General features: G+C 43.5%; 1 protein-coding gene across 1 annotated transcript in view; it reads right to left on the minus strand.

Annotated features, from left to right (window-relative positions):
• Positions 1-21,812, minus strand: part of LOC135517442 (transcriptional repressor NF-X1-like) — a 33,200-nt gene that overhangs the window by 7,542 nt on the left and 3,846 nt on the right. Inside the window, exons 3-12 of the mRNA XM_064941739.1 lie at positions 17,832-18,848; positions 17,437-17,598; positions 13,349-13,426; positions 13,014-13,119; positions 2,551-2,622; positions 1,861-2,000; positions 1,543-1,642; positions 1,195-1,412; positions 1,016-1,113; positions 813-843 (exon numbers count right to left, since the gene is read on the minus strand). Of these exons, the coding sequence (XP_064797811.1) occupies positions 813-843; positions 1,016-1,113; positions 1,195-1,412; positions 1,543-1,642; positions 1,861-2,000; positions 2,551-2,622; positions 13,014-13,119; positions 13,349-13,426; positions 17,437-17,598; positions 17,832-18,848 (2,022 nt within the window). The remainder of the gene's footprint in view (positions 1-812; positions 844-1,015; positions 1,114-1,194; positions 1,413-1,542; positions 1,643-1,860; positions 2,001-2,550; positions 2,623-13,013; positions 13,120-13,348; positions 13,427-17,436; positions 17,599-17,831; positions 18,849-21,812) is intronic.

Raw genomic sequence — 21,812 nt, forward strand, 5'->3', positions numbered from 1 at the left:
GCTATCTAACTGAGAGTCTCCTCATTGAAAACATCCGATGTTCTTCAAAGGTAAATTATTTTATTTGAATGCTTTTCTGGTTTTTGTGAAAATGTTGCCCGCTAAATGCTACGCTAGCTATCAATACTCTTACACAAATGCTTGTTTTGCTATGGTTGAAAAGCATATTTAGAACATTTGAGATGACAGTGTTGTTAAGAAAAGGCTAAGCTTGAGAGATAGCATATTTATTTCATTTCATTTGCGATTTTCATAAATAGTTAACGTTACGTTATGCTAATGAGCTTGAGGCTATAACTGGATACAGATTTTTTTCATAGCCAAACGTGAACAAAACGGAGCGATTTGTCCTACACAATATTTTTTGAAAAACTGAACATTTGCTATCTAACTGAAAGTCTCCTCATTGAAAACATCTGAAGTTCTTCAAAGGTAAATGATTTTATTTGAATGCTTTTCTTGTTTTTGTGAAAATGTTGCTGGCTGAATTCTAGGCTTATAGCTATGCTAGCTATCAATACACTTACACAAATGCTTGTTTAGCTATGGTTGAAAAGCACATTTTGAAAATCTGAGATGACAGTGTTGTTAACAAAAGTCTAAGCTTGAGAGCAAATATATTTATTTCATTTCATTTGCAATTTTCATGAATAGTTAACGTTGCGTTATGCTAATGAGCTTGAGGCTATAAATAGGATCCCGGATCCGGGATTGCTCGACGCAAGAAGTTAAGAGAAGAGTAAAGTACAGGACAGATCTACTTTAACTAAGTACAGTAGCAACACCACCTCAAAGAACGATCAAAATATCACCTTCATTCTGGATGACTGCACAGGGAACATCCTGAAAAAAAAAAAAAAAGTCTTCCATGGTGCTCTTTGGTACAACAGAACTCCACCTCCATTTACAACGGTGCACAGTCTATACAGAACATTGCATTTGAAGAGTTTTACTCAAGATACAAAAAAAATAAAACACCACCATAGGTATACAGTACTTGTTTTCGAAAACTAACCTTGGTTTGAGAGCCGCATTTGCATTTGATGGTGGAGGTGAGCGAGCAGGGACCACAGCTTCCCTCATGGCACAGATTCTCACAGATGTGGATGGTCTCTGGAATGACGGGGAGAAAGAGTCAACACATTTGATATGCCATAGAGAGGTTATATATGAGGACACAGTGTCTTGTGTTACCGCTGGAGCCGCAGGGCAGAGGCTTGCTGCAGGTCTTGCCACAGGAGGGGATGGGGTCGGAGCAGCCGCGGCGTTCGGGGTAGCCCAGCTCCAGGAGCTTGGCCAGAGCCGTCTGCCCACAGGGGCAGCTCCTTACAAGCCTGGGGGAGCGTGGGCACGGCTTGCACGGCCCAGGGTGGCACACCTGCTCACAGCGGTGGGCCTCACAGTCCAACATCCTAGGATAGGGTGGAGGGGGGGGGAGACGTATCACAAATGAATAAGATACAATCGATCTATATCTAGAATATTATTCTCACAGGAGAAAAGTTGTTTCCTAGTAATCTCAAGCTGCTGGTTTGAACTTACTTGTCACATGCTTTCTGACAGCAGAAGTGACCTGAGCCATCAAAGCGGTCTTTATCCGTCCCACAGAGTACCTCCCGAGACACAACACCGCAGTAGCACACTGCGACAGCAGGAAAGAACCGATGAGACAAAACAGAACGCATCAGAGTGATATCCATCAGTGGTTAAAACCATGAGCCATCATTACTCATCACAGATTCCTCATTGTCAAGGAATGCCATTTTAACTGTTAAGGACAGAAATGTTTTTGGTCAGATCACATGGTCAGGGAGAACTCCTGGCCCAGAAAAAAAGACCTATTGGGAGTGAGTAGCTCACCCTGCTTGACCTGTAGCGGGCAAGGCTGGCACAGTCCGCTGTGGCACACCTGGGTACAGGTGTGTTCGGAACAGTTGAGGGTGGCGCCACACTGCTTGTCACAGTGGATGGCAGTGGCCTGGCCACACCGCATTGGCTGACTGCAGAGAGAAGTATGGAGGTATTTTACCGTGAGTGGAGGCGGGCTCAGGGTTTCTTATACCTGAGTAAGTGACAGGGACATCAAATCAAAATCAAATCAAATTTATTTATATAGCCCTTCTTACATCAGCTGATATCTCAAAGTGCTATACAGAAACCCAGCCAAAAACCACAAACAGCAAGCAATGCAGGTGTAGAAGCACGGTGGCTAGGAAAAACTCCCTAGAAAGGCAGGAACCTAGGAAGAAACCTATAGAGGAATCAGGAGTATATTTGGCAGCCTAAGCAAAGGCGTGTAAATTAACAGTGGGTTATTATTGTAGAAATGATAAACGGACCTACATATTCTCAAATAACTGACCTTTTTCTGGCCCGCAAATCTGTGCGGCCCTCTGCTGAATTTGGAATTCCTGATTAGGCACTCGAGACAAAATTATTGCCCACCTCTTCCATATAGTGCACTACCTATGACCAAAACCCTTTGGGCATCATGTAGGGAAAAGGGTGCCGTTTGGTACTCAGACATTAGGTCAGGCGGATATACAGTACCTGGTTCTTCCGCAGGTACATGCTTTGGTGACAGAAGCAGGACACTGGGGACAAGGTCCTGGGTGACACAAACTGGTGAGACACAACCAAGGATGTAAATTAACATTTTTCCATTTGTAGCAGTGATACTCCCAACATACAAAAATTTAGAAGCACCAGAAAATACACTGCTCAAAAAAAATAAAGGGAACACTTAAACAACACAATGTAACTCCAAGTCAATCACACTTCTGTGAAATCCAACTGTCCACTTAGGAAGCAACACTGATTGACAATAAATTTCACATGCTGTTGTGCAAATGGAATAGACAACAGGTGGAAATTATAGGCAATTAGCAAGACACCCCCAATAAAGGAGTGGTTCTGCTGGTGGTGACCATAGACCACTTCTCAGTTCCTGTGCTTCCTGGCTGATGTTTTGGTCACTTTTGAATGCTGGCGGTGCTTTCACTCTAGTGGTAGCATGAGACGGAGTCTACAACCCACACAAGTGGCTCAGGTAGTGCAGCTCATCCAGGATGGCACATCAATGCGAGCTGTGGTAAGAAGGTTTGCTGTGTCTGTCAGCGTAGTGTCCAGAGCATGGAGGCGCTACCAGGAGACAGGCCAGTACATCAGGAGACGTGGAGGAGGCCATAGGAGGGCAACAACCGAGCAGCAGGACCACTACCTCCGCCTTTGTGCAAGGAGGAGCACTGCCAGAGCCCTGCAAAATGACCTCCAGCAGGCCACAAATGTGCATGTGTCTGCTCAAACGGTCAGAAACAGACTCTATGAGGGTGGTATGAGGGCCCGACGTCCACAGGTGGGGGTTGTGCTTACAGCCCAACACCGTGCAGGACATTTGGCATTTTACCAGAGAACACCAAGATTGTCAAATTCGCCACTGGCGCCCTGTGCTCTTCACAGATGAAAGCAGGTTCACACTGAGCACGTGACAGACGTGAGAGTCTGGAGACGCCGTGGAGAACGTTCTGCTGCCTGCAACATCCTCCAGCATGACCGGTTTGGCAGTGGGTCAGTCATGGTGTGGGGTGGCATTTCTTTGGGGGGGCCGCACAGCCCTCCATGCATTGATGCTATGGACTGGCCTGCCCGTTCCCCAGACCCGAATCCAATTGAGTACATCTGGGACATCATGTCTCGCACTACCACCAACGCCACGTTGCACCACAGACCGGCCAGGAGTTGGCGGATGGGAGGAGATCCCCCTCAGGAGACATTACATTTTACATTTAAGTCATTTAGCAGACGCTCTTATCCAGAGCGACTTACAATTGGCCGACTCCGACCACGGTAAAGGAGGAGCAGCGGTTTTTGGGATTTGCCAATTACTACCGGAGGTTTATCCGGGGTTTTGGCCAAGTAGCGGCACCCATTACCTCACTGCTGAAGGGGGGGCCGGTGCGTCTGCGGAGACCATCCGCCACCTCATCAGGAGCATGCCAGGAGCATATTATTTTATTGATTGTGCAAGAACGTCAAATAAAAATACAACGCAGAGACCGTATGAGAGGTCAAGAGTCAATAGAGTACTAACGAACAATGGAAACTGTGTTTTTCCTGTAATAAGGAATTATTGATCAATGGTTCAGAGACATGGGAGGAATATGGTCTTCTGAAATAGGATACTTGTTATTTGGCCATTGGCTAGTTTTATTGCAAGGAATTCTAAATTGGTCAACCATAGGCTAGGGCTGGGTTATGAAACTACATACTGTCCCTTTGTTCTGGGGAGAGAATCACTGGATAGCATCCCTGAGGACAGGGGAGAATGACCATTACCTCCCCGTATGATTTGTCCTCTTTGAATAAAGCCATTTGCCTACTATTGATTTGCTTTGGAGTTTGTTATTGAAGAATAACAAATTGCTAACATTTGGTGCCGTGACCTGGATTAATTGGTCTCAACAACAAGACTAACGTATCAACTGTGTTGATCCAGAAGAAAGAGTAAAGGCTGAGCGCAACCCACAAGGGAGTCAACTCTTAATCTCCTAATTGGTGGCATAATTGCTGGGTGAGTCTTAGACCAATATCAATTTAAAAGAACCAAAATCAGGTTAAAATAAGCACATGCAATGAGTGATATCTGATGTATAAGAGTTCTATTACAGACTTCCTTTGTTCTCTCTGAAAAAGGTTTGAGGCCTGTGTCTTTGTTCTCTATTATAGGGGTTCAAGTCCTCTATTAAAAGGTTAAAGTATTTTCTTTTTGTGAAACCTTGTTGCATAGAAGTGAGTTACTAGTTGAGTAGCAATTCTTTACACGTGGTTAATAAGTCTTCAACAAGCTTTTTGAAGTGAACATAAGTTATGGGTAGCCAGGCCCTACAGAGACAAATGTGTTCTATAAAGGGGTTTGAGCCCTTAAAAAGGGGTTTTATACATTTATTTAACATCAATGAATAAACTCAGCAAAAAAAGAAACATCCTCCCACTGTCAAACTGTGTTTATATTCAGCAAACTTAACATGTGTAAATATTTGTATGAACACAAGATTCAACAGACAAACTGAACAAGTTCCACAGACATGTGACTAACAGAAATGGAATGTGTCGTCCCAGAACAAAATGGGGGTCAAATTTGCCAGTTCTTGCTGTGAGATGTTCTCACTCTTCCACCAAGGCACCTGCAAGTTCCCAGACATTGGCCCTAGCCCTCACCCTCCGATCCAACAGGTCCCAGACGTGCTAAATGGGATTGAGATCCGGGCTCTTCGCTGGCTATGGCAGAACACTGACATTCCTGTCTTGCAGGAAATCACGCACAGAACGAGCAGTATGGCTGGTGCATTGTCATGTTGGAGGGTCATGTCAGGATGAGCATGCAGGAAGGGTACCACATCTTCCCTGTAACGCACAGCGTTGAGATTGCCTGCAATGACAACTAGCTCAGTCCGATGATGCTGTGACCGTCATGGACTGGGAAGGTCTGACACTCCACCACCAAAAATAGCTCCCACTCCAGGAGTACAGGCATCGGTGTAACGCACATTCCTTCAACGATAAACGCCAATCCGACCATCACCCATGGTGAGACAAAACTGCGACTCGTCAGTGAAGAGCACTTTTTGCCAGTCTTGTCTGGTTCAGCGATGGTGGGTTTATGCCCCTAGGCGACATTGTTGCCGGTGATGTCTGGTGAGGCCCTGCCTTACAAACAGGCCTACAAGCCTGAGCACGGATAGAGCGATTGTGCGTTCCTGGTATAACTCGGGCAGTTGTTGCCACTCTGTACCTGTCCCGCAGGTGTGATGTTCAGATGTACCAATCCTGTGCAGGTGTTGTTACACGTGGTCTGCCACTGCGAGGACTGCTGTCTGTCCTGTCTCCCTGTAGCGCTGTCTTAGGTGTCTCACAGTACAGACATTCCAATTTATTGCCCTGGCCACATCTGCAGTCCTTATGCCTCCTTGTAGCATGCCTAAGGCAAGTTCACATAGATGAGCATGGACCCTGGGCATCTTTCTTTTGGTGTTTTTCAGAGGCAGTAGAAAGGCCTCTTTTGTGTCCTAAGTTCTCATAACTGTGACCTTAATTGCCTACCGTCTGTAAGCTGTTAGTGTCTTAACGACCGTTCCACAGGTACATGTTCATTAATTGTTTATGGTTCATTGAACAAACATGGGAAACAGTGTTTAACTTTTTATGGCTGCAGGGGCAGTATTGAGTAGCTTGGATGAAAAGGTGCCCATATCAAACAGCCTGCTCCTCAGTCATAGTTGCTAATATTTGCATATTATTATTAGTATTGGATAGAAAACACTCTGAAGTTTCTAAAACTACTTGAATGATGTCTGTGAGTATAACAGAAGTCATATTAGCAGGCAAAATCCTGAGTTGAAATCAAAACAGGAAGTCAGAAATCTGAGCTTGTATGTATTCAGAGTCCCCAATGAAATCCCCTTGATATGAATGATGTTGCACTGCCTAGGGGTTCCACTAGATGTCAACCATCAATAGAAATTATAATGAGGCTTATATGTTGTTGTGGGAGTGAATGAGAGCAGAATATATCAGCTGTCCATCAAGCAGCCATTTTGTGATCCCACTTTTTCCTCATGGTAGCCACTTGCGTTCCATGACTCAACGAAGACAAGAAGGAATACTCCGGTTAGAACCTTATTGAAGCTATATGTTAAAAACATCCTAATGATTGATTCTGTACTTAGTTTGAAATGTTTATTCGACCAGTAATATCACTTTTTGAAGTTTGTCTGATAACGCTGACCAGAATTAGCATTTGGATATGTATACCAAACGCTCTAACAAAAGAAGGTATTTGGACATAAATAACGGACATTTTCGAAACAAAACAAACATTTATTGTGGACCTGGGATTCCTGGAGTATATCAAAGGTAAGGGAATATTTATCATGTAATTTCTTGTTTATGTTGACGCCATCTTTGCGGCTGTGGTGTTTTTAAATTGAGCGCCGTGCATGCATTTCTTTTTCCGTAAAGTTTTTTTTTTAAATCTGACACAGCGGTTGCATTAAGGAGAGGTATATCTATAATTCCATGTGTATAACTATATTATCATCTACATTTATGATGAGTATTTCTGTTAAATGATGTAGCTATGCAAAATCACTTGATGTTTTTGGAACGAGTGAATCTAACGCGCCAATGTAAACTCAGATTTTTTGATATAAATATGAACTTTATCAAACAAAACATGCATGTATTGTGTAACATTAAGACCTATGAGTGTCATCTGATGAAGATAAAGAAAATTCATCACCAACCTTGAATTATTTCTGGTTTTTGTGAAGGCTATATTTTGCTGGAAAATGGCTGTGCTTATTGTGGTTTGGTGGAGACCTAACAATCGTTTGTAGTGCTTTCGCTGAAAAGCCTATTTGAAATCGGACACTTTGGTGGGATTAACAATGAAAATAGATTTTAAAATGATAAGACACATGTATGTTTTAGGAATTGTAATTATGAGATTTCGGTGGTTTGAATTTTGGCGCCCTTTATTTTCACTGGTAGTTGTCATATCGATCCCAGTATTGCAGCCATAGCAGGTTAAACCCCTTTACAATGAAGATGTGAGAAGTCATTTGGGTTTTTACGAATTATCTTTGAAAGTCCGGGTCCTGAAAAAGGAAAACTTTTTTGCTGAGTTTATATATATTTTGAGGTTAATATATAAACAGATACTATATAACTTTTGAAGTTAATATAATGCCATTGTTTAGTGACAAAACCACTCTGGAAAAGGGTCGAATAGCTCCTCCGGATGTGAGAATGAAAAAATATTTTAAATTCAGTCTAGTGATATGAAGAACCATTTCAAAGTAGAGAAGTGTAGGCAAGAGAAATAAATATTCCGTCATTGTCGACAAAGATGGAATCTGTCTGATACACAGAAAGCATGGGGCAAAAATACAGAAAATATCTAATTCCCTAACAAAGGCATGATGGTCTTTAACTGTAATAGCCGAACAAAGAGAACTGGATGAGATTTTTCATGACAGGACATTGCAGAGAGATAAAGTTTGAAAGCTCTTGGGTGAACACATCAAAACCTTGAAAGAAGAAATTCAACAATTACAGGCAAGGGTCGTAAAAACAGACTTGGCTCCAACATGTGGAGGACCATTTGTTTCTTCAATCCACCCTTAGGCTGAGTTGCGCAAGGATGATCGGGTTTCAAGCATCTGGTCAGCACTGCCTGACTTTGGGTCAACAGATACTGACAGTGGTGATGAACGATGTCTTAGGCCATCCAGAACACAGGCTGTAAAAGGTAGTAAAGAGAAACCTCCGGTGACAGCATTCACACACATCTCCAAAACAGTTGGATGAACGGTCAAATACTTTGGAACATCACGTAGAAGTGGGTATGAAAATGTAGGACCATTTGAAGCATTATAAGAAACTCCACAATCTACATCCTTATGATGGGTTACAGTTACTAGCCTTTGTTTAGAACAACCGTGAACATGGTGTACTTGAAGACAAGGTTTATAGAGCTGTGGGTGGTGAAGAGCAAGATGTGGTCAATGGATGGAGAGCCGTACATGTTTTCCTTAAAGGTCTGACCAATGCAACCACCAAGTGGGGAGAGATAACCAAATGTGTTCAAAAACCGAAATAACCGTTTGTTGAATTAAGAAAAGTTTAGAGCAGAGGTGGTGTGACACAGTGGGTTACCTGACATGGAAGATGAAAATGACCAATTTTTTTGGAGGAATTAAGTGTAATCACTAATCAGCTGATGCAATCCATGCAAAAAAAACTTTTTTCCACAACTAATGACTGGGAGAGAACTACGGCGACGTCATCGACAGGCTAAACCGGATGTTAGAGTTGTACAGGTTCCGAGTGAAACCAACAACATTCAATCAGCAGAAGAGAAACCTGGTGTATGTCATTATTGCAGGTTTTCTGATCACTGGCAACGAAAATGTCGGAAAAGGAAAAGTTAATTTATGAGAAGTGGCCAGGAGAAGCAGGGTCCGTCTAAGGGAAAATGGAATCAAGACAACAGCCCCAATGACACAATGTTGATGCAGAAATTTAAGAAGCTCTCTCCGTCTCGGCAGCAGAGTTTGCTGGATGCTGTGGAGGTAAACTTATGGACTCCCTCTTAGGTCCCATCTGCTGTACATATGAAATCGGATGGAATATATGTGAACATGATGGTTAACAACGTTGCAGTAGATTATTTTGAAGATTTGGGTGCTGAAGTCACTGTATTGCACATATCTTATGCAAAACATATGTTCTCAGTACACAGGCAAGAAGACGAGAGCAACAGGAGTGGACGACGACGACGAATGAAAGACCAAACCATTATCAATTTCTATTGGGCCAATGAAGATTGATGCAGGGGTCATTTGAACAACCTGTTAGGCCTTGACTTTATTATGCAACTTGACTCCACATTGAACATTTCTGAAGGGAGGTGACGTGGCAAATTAGACAACTGCAGGGATCTACAGTTCAGAACCATGCTATTTGGACTATGAAGAAAAATGAGTGTGGAACTCTGGATACAGAACCACTGTGCTTGACAGGTGTTACCCTACCTTGCACAAAACAATATCCCCATTAGCAAGGAAGCTATGGACGCTAATAAAGTAGTGATTAAAGAACTATGGGACATGGGTATAGCTGAAAAGACACCATGTAATCCAGTTACTCTGATGTATCCTACAGATACCACATTACTTGGACACGACTGTTAATAAGGGACGGTTTTGGATCAGCTCTCCGATGGGTTTACATTTACATTACATTTAAGTCATTTGGCAGACGCTCTTATCCAGAGCGACTTACAAATTGGTGAATTCACCTTATGACATCCAGTGGAACAGCCACTTTACAATAGTGCATCTAAATCATTTAAGGGGGGGGGGGGTGAGAAGGATTACATTATCCTATCCTAGGTATTCCTTAAAGAGGTGGGGTTTCAGGTGTCTCCGGAAGGTGATGATTGACTCCGCTGTCCTGGCGTCGTGAGGGAGTTTGTTCCACCATTGGGGGGCCAGAGCAGCGAACAGTTTTGACTGGGCTGAGCGGGAACTGTACTTCCTCAGTGGTAGGGAGGCGAGCAGGCCAGAGGTGGATGAACGCAGTGCCCTTGTTTGGGTGTAGGGCCTGATCAGAGCCTGGAGGTACTGCGGTGCCGTTCCCCTCACAGCTCCGTAGGCAAGCACCATGGTCTTGTAGCGGATGCGAGCTTCAACTGGAAGCCAGTGGAGAGAGCGGAGGAGCGGGGTGACGTGAGAGAACTTGGGAAAGTTGAACACCAGACGGGCTGCGGCGTTCTGGATGAGTTGTAGGGGTTTAATGGCACAGGCAGGGAGCCCAGCCAACAGCGAGTTGCAGTAATCCAGACGGGAGATGACAAGTGCCTGGATTAGGACCTGCGCCGCTTCCTGTGTGAGGCAGGGTCGTACTCTGCGGATGTTGTAGAGCATGAACCTACAGGAACGGGCCACCGCCTTGATGTTAGTTGAGAACAACAGGGTGTTGTCCAGGATCACGCCAAGGTTCTTAGCGCTCTGGGAGGAGGACACAATGGAGTTGTCAACCGTGATGGCGAGATCGTGGAACGGGCAGTCCTTCCCCGGGAGGAAGAGCAGTTCCGTCTTGCCGAGGTTCAGCTTGAGGTGGTGATCCGTCATCCACACTGATATGTCTGCCAGGTTTATAGAGTCATCCGTTGGAAAACCCTGAGTTTCATCTTATACACAGACGGTTCAAGCATTTGTTGAGGTGGGTGTGAGAGGCAGGCTTGGGCATGGGTAGTTACTACAATGGACCCATGTCAGTACCAGGCACGTTAGATTTGAGAAAAGCAGACGTTCCCTTTATGGAGTGACAATGCTTAACTATTGCATGTAACTCTAAAGCAGTAGGGGAAGCAGAAAGACAAGTAAACGAGGCGTGGGGAATAACTACCAAGGGGGGACATGACGTAGTGCCAGGACGGTGGGTGGTGGTAAAAACAATATGTAAGAGACACATTAGTGCCAAAATGGGAAGGTCCTTATCAAGTTTTGCTCATAGCGAGGTCAGCAGTAACAGTCCAGGGAAAATCACAGCGGATACACTTTACTCATTGCAAGGTTGTCCATTTTGATGACAAAGCGGAGCCTGGAGAATAAAGAACTGCTTGATAAGCAATCTGGGGCCAATCCCAGGTGAAGAAGCATAGTAAAATGATCAGAAACTGATAAGCTTCAATGTTGTACACCACAGTAATCATATTAGGGATGTCTTGGTGAAATGTCCAACATTTTCTTGAAAATTGGGACATGCTGACTGAGGGAAATCTATGTGAAATATACATTTTTCTTGAAAACAAGACATGTTACTTCACTTTTTGTTTCCTTCATTACAGATAAGAATCTAGTGTCTTCGGTTCAAGGACTGTACCTGAAATGATACAAGATCACCGGTGAAGTGCAGCCAGTGGAACGGAAGAATTCCTCACGACCGGCAGAACATAATATTTAATAGTTATCTATGTGGGACTGATGCCAGTGTGGAAGAGCTTGTCACTTAAAGGACTTGATGAATGATTACCTTGTCAATAGTACAATTGAATATTGTCTTTTTTGTGTGAGTTTCCTCCTAATACAGGATGTGGTAGGAATCGGGACATCATCATTATACCCGTTAATACCCATTTTCTTTCATTTTGTTTGAAGTCTGTACTTGCTGTTACAATAAGAAATAATGTACCCTTTGTGTTTTATAGAAATGCAAGGTGTTTAATGTGAATGACTTCATGCTTACCGTACTACTAATGTTTTTTTATACTGCATGTTTTTTCATGTTTTCTAAAAAGACATTAAGTATATATATATATTTTTAAATGGTCTAGGGGGGAGTGTAGGATAGGATACTTTGGCCATTATTTATTATTTGGCCATTGGCTAGTTATATTGCAAGGAATCCTAATTGGTCAACCACAGGCTAGGGCTGGGTTATGAAACTACATGCTGTCCCTTTGTTCTGGGGAGAGAATCACTAGAGAACATCCCTGAGGACAGGGGAGAATGACCATTACCTCCCCGTATGATTTGTCATCTTTGAATAAAGCCATTAGTCTCCCACTGATTAACTTTGGAGTTTGTGTTATTGAAGAATAACAAATTGTAACAATTGAGATCGTCTATTGGGTCTATAAATTCTAGATAGTGCACTTCTGATGCACATTTTGTGCCCTAAAACTATTAAGTAACCCTGTAATTACATGTGTTTCTTATAAAAAGCTTAATACACGTCATTGAAATTGCAGTCATTTGTGGAATATTAGGTTTCTACATTGTGTAAAATCACTATTTTCCCATCGAGACGCATTAGTGACAATTGTACACTTTCTTAAGAACATCAAGTTTGTGAGTGATGACATGAAGGAGACATTCATTAGTATAATCATTGATCTTCTTAAGATTATCAATTGTTTCTGTGCCCCCCCAAATGTTCCGATATAGCCTACTAGTAAAGTCACCGGGTTGCTAGCTAGCTAGCTAATGAGGTAACATGACTGAACAAGGTGGAAACAGCCACAGAGTTGTTTTAGAATGTCCCGCGACATGGTTTTTGAACGTAAAATGCAGCCCACCAATCCGCCATAGGAAGAAAAAAAACATTGCCCTGGGAAAAAGGGTAATATCTTTTGATCTATTTGGGCTAGAAACGTTTCCGCTGTAGTAATGGTAGAACCATGATGCTAACAAATATATGCGCTCTAGGACACTCGGAAACAACGGTAGAGCAAAGCCTAGTCATTACAACAATTTATCTGGGTGATTTGTTTTCTAGGCACTGGTGCACCCAAGCAAAAATATTTAGGAGCATATGCAACCAAAATTGTGTCCAGGGCTCGAAAGTGCAACAATCACAGGGGACACAATCAAGACAACCACTTCATATTGTAGAACAGCAGATTGTTATGTGGTGGTGGGTTATGCATGTGTTGGGTTGTGGCTCACATGTTACAGGGGTGCTTGCAGTCTGCTCCGCTCCTCTTCTTCCCACACATGTCCCCACAGCTGTGTGGGATCTCACTACGCTGGAACTCTGGGTTGGTCGCTTTACCTGTCAATCATGGCAGAATAATTAAACAGTACAGGGAACTAACTCCAGAAATCAGGACAAGGACATTGATTCCTACTACTTGTTTATGTGACTTTAACTTCACCAGGTTAGTGTCATTGAGATTAATAATTAGCTCTAATACACAAAGCATCTCAAAGAGAGCGAAAGACTAGGGATGCACGATAGGGTAGGAATAATGGCTCAAATTGGCTATTAGCTAATCCCTTACCACAGAAGCACTTGTAGACATTCGGGGGTTGGAAGACAACATTCTGACAGGCCGGACACCGCCACCCATCATTTGTTTCTGCAAGTGAGAGCAAAGTTTGCATATCACATAGACCAATTTACAAAGCACTTCATCAGCTAAATGGTGAGTCACAATATATCTTAGATTGTAATGTTGTACTCTTAAGTTGTAAAGGACCTCCGCCACCCGAGCCACAGTCTGTTCACACACTGCTATCATCTATCCTGGCAGCCCCCCCGCACCTCTCTGATTCAGAGGGGTTGGGTTAAATGCGGAAGACACATATCAGTTGAACGTATTCAGTTGTACAACTAACTATGTATCCCCTTCCCTTTCCTGGGACGGCAGGTAGCCTAGTGGTTAGATGGTTGGACTAGTAACTGAAAAGGTTGAAAGAACGAATCCCCAAGTTGACAAGGTAAAAATCTGTCTTTCTGCCCCTGAACAAGGCAGTTAACCCACTGTTCCTAGGCCGTCATTGAAAATAATAATTGGTTCTTAACTGACTTGCTTAGTTAAATAAAAGGTCAAATTAAAAATAAATTAAATGTTATTTGTCACATGCACCAAATACCAAAGGGGTAGTAAGACCTTACAGTGAAATGCTTACTTACAAGCCCTTAACCAGCAACGCAGTTAAGGAAAAAAAAGGTGTTTGATCTTATGAGTAAATACTGTAAGTTAAAAATAAAAAATAAAATAAAAACTACTAATTTGATGGTTGCAGCAATCAATTGGCCCATTAACAATCACCCATATTAGCAAATGTATTTCATTTGAAGCTTCACATTTCTCTGGTATAGGCTACTTATCATAATGAACGTTCTCAGCAAAATGCCTGCGATAAGTGATCGTGTTGATAACTTTTGGTTTATCGTCCAAGCTCCACGAGACTGAAAAACAGCTTCTATCTCCAGGCCATCAGACCGTTGAACAGCCATCACTAGACAGCTAACAGTCCGGTACTCTGCCCTGAACCTTGAGATTAATTCCCCATGTATTTAGAGTAATTGAACGCTGGTCACCTCATTCTGTTTTATATACTTCTGTTTACTCATCATGCATGTATATACTGTATTCTCAACATAGCTCATCCTAATATACCTACTGCTGTACATACCATCTTCCTTCCAAATGATATACTGTCTAAACACACCATGTTTTTATATTCTGGATTCTGACACATGCTCACACTAATATATCTACTCTTTATTGGTAATTGGACTTGTTCTGTGATTTCTTGTTCTGTGATTTCTTTAGATTTTGTATTATTTGCGAGACATTCTACTTCACTGTTGGCACTACTAACATAAGCATTTTGCTGCACCTGCTAGAATGCCTGCAAATCAGTGTAACCGACCAGTAAACGTTTATTAGATTTCTAGTAAAGTAGTAACATCTCTGCACATTAGCTGACACTGCATGTCACCAAGGGAGTACTCCAAGGCTTGATCCTATGCCCCACGCTCTTCTCAATTTTCAGCAACAACATAACTCAGGCAGTAAGAAGCTCTCTCATCCATTTATATGCAGATGATACAGTCTTATACTCAGCTGGCCCCTCCCCTAATTTTGTGTCGAACTCTCAATAAAGCTTTCTTAGTGTCCAACAAGCTTTCTCTACCCTTAACCTAGTTCTGAACACCACCAAAACAAAGGTCATGTGGTTTGGTAAGAAGAATGCCCCTCTCCCCACATGTACATCTGAGGGTTTAGAGCTTGAGGTAGTCACCTCATACAAGTACTTGGGAGTATGTCTAGACAGTACACTGTCCTTCGCTCAGCAAATATCAAAGCTGCAGGCTAAGGTTAAATCTAGACTAGCTAAGGTTAAATCTGCCAAACTAACCCCGATTCAGATGACCGACCCACCCATGCTAGATCAGAGACGATCGGCAGGAAAGGGTGCTCTCGAGCAGTTCTTTCCTATTCAGCCATCACACTTGCCACCAATTCTCATAATAGGACACATCACTGCACTATATACACACCTCTGTAAACTGGCCATCTATGTATACTCTCGCAAGACCCACTAGTTGATGTTTAAAATTAAACCCTCTTAACCTCTTGAAACTCTGGGGGCGCTATTTCATTTTTGGATGAAAAACGTTCCCATTTTAAACAAGATATTTTGTCACAAAAAGATGCACGACTATGCATATAATTGATAGCTTTGGAAAGAAAACACTGACGTTTCCAGAACTGCAAAGATATTCTCTGTGCGTGCCCTAGAACGTGAGCTACAGGCAAAACCAAGATGAAACGGCATCCAGGAAATCAGCAGGATTTTTGAGGCTCTGTTTTCCATTGTCTCCTTATATGGCTGTGAATGCGAGAGGAATGAGCCTGCCCTTTCTGTCGTTTCCCCAAGGTGTCTGCAGCATTGTGACGTATTTGTAGGCATATCATTGGAAGATTGACCATAAGAGACCACATTTACCAGGTGTCCGCCCGGTGTCCTGCGCCGAAATTGGTGCGCAAACCTCAGCTGCAAGTATTTTTCCATGGAATTCAGAGAAGAAAGCAGGCTTCCACGAACGATATATCAATGAAGAGATATGTGAAAAAACACCTTGAGGATCGATTCCAAACAACGTTTGCCATGTTTCGGTCGATATTATGGAGTTAATTCGGAAAAAGTTTGACATTGTTGGTGACTGAATTTTCGGTTCGTTTCGGTAGCCAAATGTGATGTACAAAACGGAGCGATTTCTCCTACACAAAGATTCTTTCAGGAAAAACTGAACATTTGCTATGTAACTGAGAGTCTCCTCATTGAAAACATCCGAAGCTCTTCAAAGGTAAATTATTTTATTTATTTGGTTATCTGGTTTTTGTGAAAATGTTGCGTGCTAAATGCTACTCAAAATGCTAAGCTAGCTTTGCATACTCTTACACAAATGAGTGAATTGCTATGGTTCAAAAGCATATTTTGAAAATCTGAGATGACAGTGTTGTTAAGAAAAGGCTAAGCTTGAGAGCAGGCGCATTATTTTCATTTTATTTGCGATTTTCAGAAATCGTTAACGTTGCGTTATGCTAATGAGCCTGAGGCTTTATTCACGATCCCGGATCCGGGATGGGGAGTATCAAGAGGTTTTAAGCATCACTCCCCCTATCTGAGATACCTACTGCAGCCCTCATCCTCCACATACAACACCTGTTCTGCCAGTCACATTCTGTTAAAGGTCCCCAAAGCGCACACATCCCTGGGTCGCTCCTCTTTTCAGTTCTCTGCAGCAAGCGACTGGAACGAGCTGCAACAAACACTCAAACTGGACAGTTTTATCTCCATTCAAAGACTCAATCATGGACACTCTTATTGACAGTTGTGGCAGCTTTGCATGATGTATTGTTGTCTCTACCTTCTTGCCCTTTGTGCTGTTGTCTGTGCCCAATAATGTTTGTACCATGTTTCGTGCTGCTACCATGCTTTGCTGCTGCCATGCTGTTGTCATGCTTTGCTACCATGCAGTGTTGTCATATGTTTTTTATTTAACTTGGTAAGTCAGTAAAGAATAAATTCTTATATACAATGACGGCCTACTCTGGCCAAACCCCAACTCGGAGAGCACTGGGCCAATTGTGCGCCGCCTTATGGGACTCCCAATCACAGCCGGTTGTGATACAGCCTGGAATCGAACCAGGGTCTGTAGTGACGCCTCTAGCACAGATGTAGTGCCTTAGACCACTGCGTCACCCATGCTGTGTCGTCTTCGTTCTCTCTTTATGTAGTGTTGTGGTGCGTCTTGTCCTATATTTTTAATCCCCAGTCCCCGCAGGAGGCCTTCTTGTAGGCCGTCACTGTAAATAAGAATTTGTTCTTAAATCGACTTGCCTAGTTAATTTTTGTAATACATAATTTTAAATATTTAAGATAAGGTCACTGGGGCCACATTTTTGCTACAGTGATATTGTAGCATCATCAATGTACAGCAGTACCATCTGTCGAGCAGAATTTGCATTCCTGTATTGTCTGTGTGGGGGAAGCATTGTGCCCATCTATGGAAGACTATTGTGTTAAAAGTCATGAATAAATGAAGAGCTGGAGGGACTGTTAGGCCTACCGTCTGCCTGGGAGGCTGGGGAGCGGGCCCACTTCTTGATGCAGTTGAGATGGAAGACGTGGAAGCAGCTGTGGCAGCTCCAGACTGGAGCCATGACTCTGATCACCTCACAGCACACCATGCACTCATACTTCTCCTCAGACAGCTGCTCGATCAGGCAACCTGGACAGATATGGAGGAGAGAGACAAGACCAAAAGCATGACATCTTCTCAAATGGATCCTATTCCCTATATAGTGCACTCTTGGACCAGGACCCATAGTAGTGCACTGTAGGGAATAGGGTGCCATTTGGAACACACAACTAACATAACTAAACTCATTCACATTTTCTTGAGTTTTTAAATTTTTTTTACTGTGGGACTTTTTGAAAAACTGTGAAACTTCGCCCTCTCACCTGTCTGAGTCTCCTTGCTCTTGTTGGGCACGTTGTCCCACCTCTTCTGTCCAGGCCTGTGGTCTGAGTTGAGTGTTCTCCTCTGGCCACTGTCCTGTAGGGGGGTGCGTCTCGCCTGGCTTCTCCCCTGACTCCTCCAGCTGGGCTCCTCTTCAGTGCCAGAGCACAGTTTATCACGATGGCCAGAGGGGATGTCTCTGGCTCCCCTCTGATGGTCCTTCTCCTGGGGATATTCTTTGATAGGCCCCTGGCGTCGCTTGGGCTCAGGGAATTTCTGTTGAGCGTCGACGTGGGGGTTCCTTTCTTCGGCTCTCCCTCCTTTCCGACTTCTGGCCCCCATTTCTGATGGTGGGGTTTCTTCTCTGGGCTCAGAAGGGTCCCAGCCTCCTCCTCCTGTAGCGTGGCTGTCGTGGTTCTCCTGCTTTTCCAGAGAGTGAGGAGGTCCTTTCGCACTCCTCGCACCTCTCTCTTCTCTTCGCGGCTCCTTGCTGAACCGTCGGGGTTTTTCAGGGCGGGTGTCCTGGTGGTCTTCGTGGGCAGGCCCCACCTCTACACTCCGGCCGCCAGGGTCTCCTCGACGCCAGCTAGGCCCGTCTATGGGGGGTGTTCCAAGCCTGTAACCACCACCCAGTCCATGGTGACCCCTAGGTAATCCAGGGGGGCCCATGTCAACCCCAGGCCTGTTCCACCTTGGAGGCTGGCCCCTTGAGCCCCGGCCCCCTCCCCCACCACCTCCGTTAGCCCCTCTTCCTCCTCCTCTTCCTCGACCCCTTGATACATCCTCTTGGTGGTAGGGAGGAGAATGGAAATTTACAGGGACCGTTGAATTGTCATGGACATGAGATTGTTTGACCCCATGGTGAAAATGACCTTGCTGCTGTTGCTGCGGTGCTGGGCCGTAATTATTAGAACCATTCCAGTTACGGTTGTGGCCCTCTCTGTTCCGACCCCTCCTGGATTGCTGCTGGTTACATTTCTGTCGTGCTGAAGTCTCATCTGGATTCAAATCCAGAGAGTCTATGCATAAAAAAAATAAAAGAAAGCCTACTTGTTAGTGAGTGGCTTGGCATGAAAGTTGTGAAGCCTACAGTGTAGACGCAGGCAAGACAGGCTTGACAAGTGACTCCAAAGACAAGACGTTCAATGTTGACTTGGCAGTCACGTGCCAAGGCTATGACTATGACTATGACAGCTCTGAGTATGACAGATATTCTCTTCAGGACGGCCTGGACTTTGACACGAGAGCACGTCATCTAGCTAAGTTGGCCTCAACTATATCATTACACAGAATTAAGCAACAACGTTGGCTATTTGTTTGAAATGCTCACTGGCTGACTTTAGATGAGCAAGGCCAGAGCCATTGTAAAAATAAAAAATTGGGTAGCTGGTTAGCGCATGAGTCAACCAGTACTAGCCTAAGTTATGTAGCTAGTCAGCTTCTCAGGCTAAAGTTCAATGAACATGCAGCTCACATAATGTGGTCACAGCAATGACTGTATATGAAATGGGCCACACTGGCAGAGTAGGGCAGGGAGCAGGGTATAAGCAATATATACAGTGGGGCAAAAAAGTATTTAGTCAGCCACTAATTGTGCAAGTTCTCTCACTTAAAAAGATGAGGCCTGTAATTTTCATCATAGGTACACTTCAACTATGACAGACAAAAAGAGAAGAAAACAAATCCAGAAAATCACATTGTAGAATTTATGAATTTATTTGCAAATTATGATGGAAAATAAGTATTTGGTCACCTACAAACAAGCAAGATTTCTGGCTCTCACAGACCTGTAACTTCTTCTTTAAGAGGCTCCTCTGTCCTCCACTCGTTACCTGTATTAATGGCACCTGTTTGAACTTGTTATCAGTATAAAATACACAACCTCAAACAACCACATTCCGAACTCCACTATGGCCAAGACCAAAGAGCTGTCAAAGGACACCAGAAACAAAATTGTAGACCTGCACCAGGCTGGGAAGACTGAATCTGCAATAGGTAAGCAGCTTGGTTTGAAGAAATCAACTGTGGGAGCAATTATTAGGAAATGGAAAACATACAAGACCACTGATAATCTCCCTCGATCTGGGGCTCCACGCATGATCTCACCCCGTGGGGTCAAAATGATCACAAGAACGGTGAGCAAAAATCCCAGAACCACACGGGGGGACCTAGTGAATGACCTGCAGAGAGCTGGGACCAAAGTAACAAAGCCTACCATCAGTAACGCACTACGCCGCCAGGGACTCAAATCCTGCAGTGCCAGACGTGTCCCCCTGCTTAAGCCAGTACATGTCCAGGCCCATCTGAAGTTTGCTAGAGAGCATTTGGATGATCCAGAAGAAGATTGGGAGAATGTCACATGGTCAGATGAAACCGAAATAGAACTTTTTGGTAAAAACTCAACTCGTCATGTTTGGAGGACAAAATATGCTGAGTTGCATCCAAAGAACACCATACCTACTGTGAAGCATGGGGGTGGAAACGTCATGCTTTGGGGCTGTTTTTCTGCAAAGGGACCAGGACAACTGATCCGTGTAAAGGAAAGAATGAATGGGGCCATGTATCGTGAGATTTCGAGTGAAAACCTCCTTCCATCAGCAAGGGCATTGAAGATGAAACGTGGTTGGGTCTTTCAGCATGACAATGATCCCAAACACACCGCCCGGGAAACGAAGGAGTGGCTTCGTAAGAAGCATTACAAGGTCCTGGAGTGGCCTAGCCAGTCTCCAGATCTCAAACCCATAGAAAATCTTGGGAAGGAGTTGAAAGTCTGTGTTGCCCAGCAACAGCCCCAAAACATCACTGCTCTAGAGGAGATCTGCATGGAGGAATGGGCCAAAATACCAGCAACAGTGTGTGAAAACCTTGTGAAGACTTACAGAAAACATTTGATCTCTGTCATTGCCAACAAAGGGTATATAACAAAGTATTGAGATAAATAAGTATTTGGTCAATAAACTTTTGTTTCCACCATAATTTGCAAATAAATTCATTAAAAATCCTACAATGTGATTTTCTGGATTTTTTCTCTAATTTTGTCTGTCATAGTTGAAGTGAACCTATGATGAAAATTACAGGCCTCTCATCTTTTTAAGTGGGAGAACTTGCACAATTGGTGGCTGACCAAATACTTTTTTGCCCCACTGTATTATTATTTATAGGAACTCTATATCTGAACTCTGGGCACAAGCTACCTAAACATTTTATCTACCCAGATAAGAGGGGGCGAAAGGCTAGGGCCGGCCTAGGCCATTTATAGATGCCAAATAGAGTGTGCAAAGCTGTAATCAAGGCAAAGGGTGGCTTCTTTGAAGAATCTCAAATATATTTTGTTTAACACTTTTTTCATTACTACATGATTCCATGTGTTATTTAATAGTTTTGATGTCTTCACTATTATTCTATAATGTAGAAAATAGTAAAAAGAAAGAAAAAGCCTGGAATGAGTAGGTGTCCAAAATTTTGACTGGTACTGTAAGTGGACGCACATGGCATTTCGGCAAAAATTATATGAAATAAAAAAACTTTACACTGAGTGTACAAAACATTAGGAACACCTTTTCTTTCCATGACAGACTGACCAGGTGAATGCTATGATCCCTTATTGATGCCACCTGTTAAATCCACTTCAATCAGTGTATATGAAGGGGAGGAGACAAGTTAAATAAGGATTTTTAAGCCTTGAGACAATTGAGATGGATTGTGTGTGTTTGCCATTCAGAGGGTGAATGGGCAAGACAAAATACTTAAGTGCCTTTGAACAGGGTATGATAGTAGGTGCCAGGTGCACGGGTTTGTGACAAGGACTACAACGCTGCTCAACCACCTTCCTGTGTATCAAGAACGGTCCACCACCCAAAGAACATCTAGCCAACTTGACAACTGTGGGAAGCATTGGAGTCAATATGGGCCAGCATCTGTCAAACACTTAACACCTTGTTGAGTCCATGCCCCAATGAATTGAGGCTGAGGGCAAAAGGGAG

The sequence above is a fragment of the Oncorhynchus masou genome, chromosome 28 (assembly GCF_036934945.1).
Source record: "Oncorhynchus masou masou isolate Uvic2021 chromosome 28, UVic_Omas_1.1, whole genome shotgun sequence".
NCBI classification, from domain to species: Eukaryota; Metazoa; Chordata; class Actinopteri; order Salmoniformes; family Salmonidae; genus Oncorhynchus; species Oncorhynchus masou.